We start from the raw sequence: 8,992 nt of genomic DNA, 5'->3' as shown, positions 1-8,992 counted from the left end.
TTTTTGCATATTGTACTTGATATACAAATTATTTTGAATACACTGACAAATATTTTTTTTTAAAAAAAGAACACAGGGTGGACGATGGCGGGGATATTTTGAGCCTCGGGTCATATATTATAAACTGTTTTAAAACGAGAGATTGTCCTACTCATTCATTTTCCGCATGGGTGTGGTTCATTGCTGTTTCCACTCCAGCACAGTAGGTGGCAGTACACCGCAGTAACGCTGGTTGCCTCCGACTATACGGTTGGAGGCGAAGAAGAATGGCGGCATTCAGGAAGTATCCTATTATGGAATGAAAACTCTGAGACAAACTTCCGCTGTGGCAGTGGCACAACCCAGAGGCACAGCAGCCCGACAGGAATCTATTCATATCACTTTTAGAAACGGTGAGTTTATTGTCGGCGATCCACGTCAAGGAATCCAGTTTTATTCCTCGTCAGGTCGAATGTTGTCATGCGAATTTTTGTTTTCCGCTTTGTGTTGCGACCTCGTCGTCGGTTTGTGTTGTAAAAACCTGAAAGCGAAGACTTTTCATAACCCAGACGATCGGTGTGTTACAGGAAAATAAACCCCAAAAATGTCCAAGTCTCTGAAGAAGATTGTGGAGGAGAGTCGAGAGAAGAACCTGCCTGATGTGGAGATGTGCGACAGAGGCATTTCCAACATGTTGGACATTCCAGGACTGTGTAAGAACCGCACACACAGTCAGCCAGCCTGCGAGAAACTGTCGTTTTAGGGAAATAAAAGTTCTTCAGCGGCCACTGCAGATAACAATCCAGTATCTGCTTTCCGCAGAGGATGTGCTGCTTTCAAACTCCCAAAACACCTTAAAAACCTAACTACTACCAGAGAAATAAAATCGCATCTCAACTGGTTACTAAGCTGTGAATCCAGCAGCTCCGCCAAGAACCGACCCCCTGTCCCTATTATGTATTAGAAATGCACTGCAAGGAAATATTGAACTGTTGTTTTGACGTTTCAGTCACCTTGTCCAACGTCACCCAGCTGGTCCTCAGCCACAACAAGATTGCAGGTGCGTTGCCTCTTGAAGACACAACTTCAAAAGTGAACTTTAAAATATGCGTGATATTGATATTTCCTTCTTTGTCTTTTGATGTCTTCAGTGGTGCCTGCAAACATCTCTGAGTTGAAGAACTTGGAGGTTCTGAACATGTTCAATAACCAGATTGAGGAGCTTCCCACTCAGATCAGCAGCCTTCAGAAGCTGAAGCACCTCAACCTTGGGTGACTTTCCTTTTTCAAACGTTGTTGACAGTTTAAAGCTGTGGAGACTTTGAGTTTTCAGCATCTGTAAGCTTCTGTTTTGTCTGTTTTGTTTCTTTTTAAAGTATGAACCGTCTGAGCACCTTGCCCAGAGGGTTTGGTTCTTTGCCAGCTCTGGAGGTTTTGGATGTGACCTACAACAACCTGAACCAGAGCTCCCTGCCTGGGAACTTCTTTTACCTCAGTGAGTGAAAACACACACACACACACTCTGAAACATTTGCACGTGCAACACTTGCAGCTTGCTGGAGTGACTTGAATTAACGAGGCGTTTGTCTTTGCAGCAACTCTTCGTGCTCTCTATCTCAGCGACAATGACTTTGAAACCATCCCCGCTGACATCGAGAAGCTGTCAAAGCTGCAAATTGTAAGTATATATCATGATGGCACCAGTCGGTCTACCGCTACGTGAGTCACTTTGTCTTTGTCAAAGCCGACCTTTGACCTTCCTGTTTGTCTTTTCTTTTTGTCTCTTTTCTCCAGTTAAGTCTGAGGGATAATGATCTGATCTCGCTGCCCAAGGAGATTGGAGAGCTGGCGCACCTGAAAGAGCTTCACATCCAGGGCAACAGACTGACTGTCCTGCCCCCTGAGCTGGGTATATATGCAACAGCATCACCATGCTTCTCTTTTCTTCACTTTCACCTGTTCAGTTCAAGTACATTGGTACAACAGCAATCTGTGTCTGAGTCTGAACACAAATACTTGGGAAGTAATGATGACTATTTGTGTTCTCCTGCTGCAGGTAATCTGGACCTGACCGGCCCAAAACAGGTGTTCAAAGCTGAGAACAACCCCTGGGTGACTCCCATCGCAGACCAGTTCCAGCTTGGAGTCTCCCATGTTTTTGAATATGTTCGCTCAGAGACCTATAAGTAGTAAGTAGTCAAACTAGTAGCAAAAGTGTCCCTGCTGTGAATACTGGCACCCGTGGAAATGAATGGTTTGTCATCTCTTCTTCCCTGAAGTCTTCATGGACGGCACATGATGGCCAACCCAGAACCTCCAAAGAAGAACAACGATAAGACCAAGAAGATCAGCCGCAAGCCACTGGCTGCAAAGAACAAATAAAGAAGAGACAGCGGAGAACTTGATCGGCGACATGAACTCACCGTATGTCCCTTCAGGTTTTGTTTTTCTAAAACACAATTTAAAATGAAAATGCATCAGTTTTATTCTTAAATATGCTCGTGCTGTTTGCTCGGCGATATTTCATTCTAGACGCTTTCTAATATTTTAATGGTTAAAGTTTTTTGCGCAGCGTACTAAGTGTACTTGAACAAAGAGGCGAATATTGTTACGAATAACATGTCCACAACATGAGAGTCTCTTCTCATGGAGGTGGACTTTTGATTGACACATTCAGTGTCAGTCAAAGATGGCAACCTTGCAGGGAAACACTGTTTAAGTGCTTTGAAACCAAAAACCACTCTCTGGTCTTTGCATGTTCGCCTCTATACCTTTGTATAAATGTCTGAAAGGCCCACTAGTGATACGCTTATGCAATATCTATAGAGTTGGAATGTACTTTTTTTTTATAACTGTGTTGCTGCCAACATTTATATACCCAGAATCACCTAATGCAGCTTTGTGACACCCGACCTTTGACCTCACCTCGGACAGCATTTTGTTTCCAGCCTGTCTGTGGTTCAGAATCAAGTCATTGTTTCTAACTTTTCTTTTCTTTTAACTTATGGAACTTAAATCCCTTTAATCCACATAGTACAACAAAGCTCTTCACTGTGTCGCATCATTTCAGAAATATTATTTGATTAGTAAATACTAAACCTGCTACCACAAACACTGTCACTTTGCCACTCCTCTGCTGCTTTCTGCCTCAGTTGCCTTCATTAGGAATTTTCCTCAGCCTTTTTTTTTTGTAAACTTTTAATATTTCTGTTTGTAAAACACTATTTATTATTTTGTGCTGAGTTTGCCCAGTTAGGTTACTTTCTGAAACAGTTAATTGTCTTGAGTAAACATGTTAAAAAGTGAGTTTGCAGTTGAGTCTGGTTCCAGCTGGCCATCAGAAGCAGGAGTTGTCCATACAGGTGCTTCCATCATAGTAGAATTGATGAGGTTGCTTCAGGAGAACGGGATGAGTCGCCTGCAGTGGTGGGCAATAAAATAAAGAAACATTCCGTTCAGAAAAACACCCACTCTCCCACTTCAATACAAGGGAAGAAATAGCACGAGTGGCTTTCCAACACCAGTAGGAGCTGCAGGTCAAGTCCCGCCTCCATGCAGTCAGCATGTCAAGTGGCCTCAGGGCAAGATTTTCACCTGTTGACGCCCCCCCAAAGCCACAGGTTGTGTATTTAAAGCGGGTTGAGGGCTGCTGCCACCTGCATGTGTGCATGTGCGACCGCATGGATCCAGTTTTAGCCGTCTCGTAAAGTTGAGGCCAAATGGAGCCCACGTTTTTTTCAAAGGTCCGAATATCATTTCAAACAGGTGAAAAGCAAAAAGCCTTTTTTAAATAAAGTTCACGTACAAGTTGAAACCAAAAGAAATGACGCAGTCTGCCTTAAATGTTTGCTTTTGAACCCCGAGCAGCTCCCACTTTTGACAGTAAAGTGATAATGACTATCAGCGCTGTGCAGTTTGAAGTTCTTTTCTGTATTTACTGCTGGTTTTTCATGCGTTTATGCACATTTGTTCTCCATACAAGAAATGCCATGTTAAACAGTCTGAACCTTAAGTGCAACAAAACGAGAGGGGGAAGGTTGTGGCCTCCCTGAGACTCTTCTGGTCCATCACAACCTTCTGCGAAAATGACACCGTCTGCCTTTACATTGCTGCCCAAACACACCAGGTGTGTGTGTGTGTGTGTGTGTGTGTGTGTGTGTGTGTGTGTGTGTGTGTGTGTGTGTGTGTGTGTGTGTGTGTGTGTGTGTGTGTGTGTGTGTGTGTGTGTGTGTGTGTGTGTGTGTGTGTGTGTGTGTGTGTGTGTGTGTGTGTGTTGGCTGTTGGCACAGCGCCACTGATTGAACCGCGGATTGACTGTAAAGTCAAAACTATTCATTTCCGTGTGTGTGATTGTTGTTTGTTTCTACATCTAAAGAAAAATAGTTGTAAAAGTGTCACTCTGTAGTATGATTGTATGTGTACATGTATACACGCATGTAACATGTGAAAGATGGGGAGGTTGGGGGGGGGGAGTAAGTGTGATGATACAATTTCACAGCAACTCATTGAAGACATTTTTTGTGCTAATCTGCACTGGGAACAACTCAGTTTCTTTGTCATTTGTCGCATTCTTTCTGCATTTAAATGTCAAAATAAAAGCCCTCATCCGCCAGTGTGCTGTTGTCCCATCACCTCCTCCCACTTCAACTTCGGTTAATGCAAATTAACCAAGGTTTTCATATGAACGAAATCCATCCTTTTAAAATGAAAGTAACTCGGGCTAGTACCGGCCTGTCGCCGAGGTCGGCCGGGCCAATGGGAGAGCTGGAAACACGGAAGGCGTGTCCGAAAGAGGAGGTGAGGTTGAAGCAGCCAATCACCGACTCTCTCGATGGCGCGCCTTCCTGTCTTTAACTCGAGATGGCTGAAGAAAGATTAACACACGCCTATCGTTTTAGCAATTGTAATTCCAATGCTAACACGCTGGCCCTGCCCCCAGGGAGGCGTGGCCTTGTTGCCGCAGGAGGTCAGTTTCATCAAAACCATGTGACCTTTTCATCCTTCCTTGATTAGAGTTTTTGTGACTGTTTTTGTCTGCTGAAAGGAAGCCACTTAAGCCTTTTGTTTGTGGTCTGCATTCATCTGCAGGCCTTTGTCACGCCTGTAATTCAGCGCTCAGGGAAACAAGGCTGACCTAAAAACCCCATGTCCAGCCCTGCTGGCCCCTCCCACTCCCACGTGCACAGCACAGCACAGCACAGGCTCTGTTCAAAAGCTGCTCCACCAGTTCAGCAGATCACTCTGCAGGAACCCAAGAGGGCGTCACACCTGCGGACTGTTGGCCGTGGCTCCTGCGCTGTGTGGGGTTCGTGGAAGGACTGAATATGTGACTTGAAGGATTTAAAAAGAAGAAAGAAAGACAGAAGAAGAAGAAGAAGAAGACAACTTGGCCAAGGTAGGGAAACATCAGCGCAGCGGTGTGAGCTATAGTGTTTAGCCTGTACCACAAGATACTGTACGTTCATCAGAGGGAACCATTGCTAATATTCCCAAACCTGATGATCGACTGCATCATGAGATGTTTTCCCACATGCTGGAATTTGGTTTTTTTCCTTTTTGTGTTTCCTTCTTCCTCCTCTTATTTTTCTCCCTCTTCTTCCTGCATTGTGTTTGGATCAGTTCAGTGTTCATACGCCACGTTTCCTTGTTGAGCCACTTCACGTTCAGTGAATAAAGCAAGAGGCCAGAATTCAGTGTCTGTTGTATGAAAATAGTGGGATTGCTCGCTCCTGTCCAGGGACCCTCACCATGGGCTCCAACCAGAGCAGCAAGATCCACTGCAACCGCTACCTGGACCAGCAGGGGCCGCCATCGCTGGCACAACAAGGTTACACACACACACACACACACACACACACATATTTGAAGAGCTTTTCCATAACTTTTCCTTTAAATAATAATACATTGGAATAATGAGTTTGATTAACGGTGTCCTGCTCTGCACAGCTCATAATGGGATGGAGTCAGCGTCCGAAGGAGTGGGCGTGGCCCAGCCGTTTGGCCAGATGACCTGGGTGGTCCTGGACCAGGAGCTGCCCAGTTTCCCCAACAGCAACACGATGGAGCTGAGCTACACCTTCCCCGACGGGATACAAAGTGTAAGAGTGGAAGCATGCGAGGAACTCACTTCCTGTTTGCTCTGTTTATTCAGTCCCTTGTCTGCTGCGCTGAATGTGAAGCCGCCGACGTTCCGACGGCAGGCGTTCCCTTCCAAGTGGCCAGTCTTGTATTTCTGGTTCGCCGGCGTTCAGCAGGAGTAAACGATTCCATGCTGTGATTTATGAAAGTGGAAAATGTTCTCTCTCCCTCAGGAATCATGAATCTTGTTTCTTTTTCCCACTCCTCAGGAGAAACACCCTCACCCGGGCCAGCCGTACACAGGTGGGCAGATCAGCGCCTACCTGCCCGACAACAAGGAGGGCCGGCAGCTGCTGAAGCTGCTGGAGAAAGCCTTCTACAAGCAGCTGCTGTTCACCGTGGCCACCGGCGAGCACGGAGAGGACACGGTCGCCACGGCTTTCGCTCAGCCGCAGGCAGGGAACACACAGTGAGTCGCCCGGTGCTGCACAATCATCTTTATTAACATAGAATAATATAGAAAGAAAATTTAAGGATGCAAAATTATTAAAGACAGAAAAGAAAAGAGTAACTTATTTGAAAAGGAGTGAGAAGAATCATAGCTTAAATATGATAGACGTGTAAACCTAACATTGTCATTTCAGAGACGGCTACCCAGACTCCGAATACCTGAAGAGTGTGAAGAAGATGCTCAAGGAAAAAGGCGTCGGATAGCAGAGCGGCAAAACAAACAGCAGAAACAAACAGGAAGTAGCCAAAAAAACTCAAACTTCCAAGTGTTTGTTCTCCTCCACATGCACCATTCAGGGTGACTGTTACATTCCTGCTTTTCTTGCACGTGAAACCTGTCGAATGTGAATTTGCTCGCTCACTCACCCGCTCACTCACTGACTGACTCGCTCGCTCGCTCACTCACCCACTCACTTACTCCTTCACTCAATCACTCGCTCACTCACTCACTCAGCAGGACTTGTGTCGGGCCTCAGCGTCTCTTCTCTTTCTCCCCTTTGACTTTTGCACACAAATGCTCAAATTATTTACCGGAGTGGTTTAAGTATTTTTGTTCAACATTATAATTTCTATTTATATTTCACCTTGTCTTTCTGACCAATTGATGAATGCATCGCTCAGTGTTTTGAATGTTCTGTGTCCCACATTCATGAGAAGTAAATTGCAGATGACACACTGGATGCTTCCTGTGGTTTGCTTGTAAATATGGATTTTATTTTTTTCTGACTGTGATGAGAAGAAATTTGGAGATTAGTTTTGAAGTTTCCCTCTTTTAAACCTGTTTTTTTTCCCTGAAATTGATCCCTTGCGTGCCATCATGTGCCTTCATTCTTACAGTTGAAGCAGATAGCAGTAGGTCGCCACAGGTATAAGGCAAATCTTATTGAACATACAATACATGAGAAAAAAAAACAGAATTCAGAGGAATGAGTACAAGAATGACGTCACTTCACTGTGATTTTCAGTCTCAGGGTTTTTTCTGCTTCTTTTTCTCTGAAGAAAAGATGTTTTCGAAGCTCTCACTCATCGCCGGTCATCGTCTTCCACACGGGTCGCTGTCAGTAGACTGTGCAGTTTGCAGTGGAGCGCTGGGTGCACAGGAAGTCACTGGTGACCTCTTTGTAACCTCTGGCCTCAGTCAGACCACTTCCTGTTTAAGCAGAGCAAGATTAAAGAGACTTAGATGCTTTTTTTTTCCTCCTCTGCCCTGTTGGTCATTGTTGGTCGGGTGGAGTCGGTTTGCGTTCCGTCAGTTTGTCTGTGGTCTCACCTTCCATCAGGTTGTAGAGGTTGCAGTAGTTGGTGCCCTGGTCTCTGACCACGTACCAGTTTTCAGAGACGGACATGGCCTGCAGGCAGCAAGGTTGGAACGAAATCACACAGAAGGAATGAAATAGAACAAAGTAGAACTCAGCCGATGACAATAATGTCAAAACCCACCGACACGTGACAGCACGTGAAGAAGTTGTAGGAGGTCAGTTGAAAGTTGAGCTCGTCCCTGTAGCCCTTGAAAGGAGTGGTGTGTGTGGCCGCGACGAAGTGGGTGGAGGCAGAGCGCAGCTGCGGGAGGAGGAAACAGTGTTTGGTTGGAGGTCACAGGGGGCGTGAACGCAGAGGAGAGGCCGAATCTGCTGCAGTGATCACACACGTTCACCAAGACCCAGAGGCTCTCACTCTGCCTTCACCGGTGCAGTCCTTCCTTGTCAATCAAACCCTACATGGTACGTGAGCTTTGCTTCTCCACGACCCGAGCAGACTCTGAGAGACGCACCTTATACAGACACTTCTGCCCTCCCATGGAGCAGCCGGCCATGCTCGTCCACTTCCTGATCTGAGAGACCAGCGAGTCAGAAACCGCCCTGCACGACGTCGCAAAATACCTGCAGTGGAGCGGCAAAGCAATGCGCAGTGAAGTCACTAAGTGCACCGCAGGACCATTTGCAACTCTGTCAACATGTATTTAAAAAGAAAATAAAAAAGAAATCAGTTGGTCCCATAAATGAAGCTGTTATTGAGCCTTATCCATTTCCCCTTGTTTGGTAAGTGGCAAAAGGAAAAGAACAGATTGTCCTCTGTTATCAATAACATTCAAAGCAAAGTTTGTGACGCAATCAAAAGAGAGAGAGATGCAACATACCATTCCACCTTGCACTGGGCGTGCAGAGGGCCGCAGCAACACGGCTGCCAGGTGAGGCCAACAACAAGCACGACTGCTGCAAGTTTCCAGTAAAGCGACGGCATCTCGACTCAGGAGAAAGAGGATCAAACCACGGCCCGGACTTCTGAAGTGACCACTGGTCCACAAAGTGAGTGAAGTGCGAGGAGAGGCTAAACAAGAATAGAGGACATCACACATCACAGGATCATCATGTGCTTTTCTGGAAGTGAAAGGAGAAAAAAAACTCTAATCTAATAAACCAATAAA

General features: G+C 45.7%; 3 protein-coding genes across 4 annotated transcripts; 2 read left to right on the top strand and 1 right to left on the bottom strand.

Annotated features, from left to right (window-relative positions):
* The first annotated feature begins 251 nt into the window (after positions 1-251).
* rsu1 (Ras suppressor protein 1) lies at positions 252-4,437 on the top strand. The gene is made up of 9 exons (XM_076047409.1): positions 252-392; positions 567-692; positions 989-1,039; positions 1,131-1,251; positions 1,356-1,474; positions 1,575-1,657; positions 1,774-1,888; positions 2,036-2,168; positions 2,259-4,437. Exons 2-9 carry the CDS (start codon positions 584-586, stop codon positions 2,359-2,361), a joined length of 834 nt encoding a protein of 277 aa, XP_075903524.1. The 5' UTR covers positions 252-392; positions 567-583; the 3' UTR covers positions 2,362-4,437.
* A 761-nt stretch (positions 4,438-5,198) lies between these two features.
* On the top strand, positions 5,199-7,242 carry dtx3la (deltex E3 ubiquitin ligase 3L a). 2 transcript variants are annotated; one of them, XM_076047412.1, is made up of 5 exons: positions 5,199-5,374; positions 5,694-5,806; positions 5,926-6,077; positions 6,327-6,526; positions 6,702-7,242. In XM_076047412.1, the coding sequence occupies exons 2-5, from the start codon at positions 5,728-5,730 to the stop codon at positions 6,769-6,771; spliced, it is 501 nt and encodes a 166-aa protein (XP_075903527.1). In that variant the 5' UTR covers positions 5,199-5,374; positions 5,694-5,727; the 3' UTR covers positions 6,772-7,242. The 2 variants fall into 2 exon arrangements, with proteins under 2 accessions (XP_075903527.1, XP_075903526.1); XM_076047411.1 differs by having other exon boundaries at positions 5,200-5,374; positions 5,717-5,806.
* Positions 7,243-7,356: 114 nt separating this feature from the next.
* LOC142902395 (uncharacterized) lies at positions 7,357-8,946 on the bottom strand. The gene is made up of 5 exons (XM_076047410.1): positions 8,705-8,946; positions 8,339-8,447; positions 8,008-8,127; positions 7,838-7,916; positions 7,357-7,717 (listed from the first exon to the last, which is right to left on the bottom strand). Exons 1-5 carry the CDS (start codon positions 8,806-8,808, stop codon positions 7,626-7,628), a joined length of 504 nt encoding a protein of 167 aa, XP_075903525.1. The 5' UTR covers positions 8,809-8,946; the 3' UTR covers positions 7,357-7,625.
* Positions 8,947-8,992: the final 46 nt, after the last annotated feature.

Source organism: Nelusetta ayraudi, unplaced genomic scaffold, assembly GCF_046127955.1.
Source record: "Nelusetta ayraudi isolate G7.1 ecotype Tasmania unplaced genomic scaffold, CSIRO-AGI_Nayr_v1 ptg000094l, whole genome shotgun sequence".
NCBI lineage: Eukaryota > Metazoa > Chordata > Actinopteri > Tetraodontiformes > Monacanthidae > Nelusetta > Nelusetta ayraudi.
This window is presented reverse-complemented; position numbering and strand designations above follow the sequence as displayed.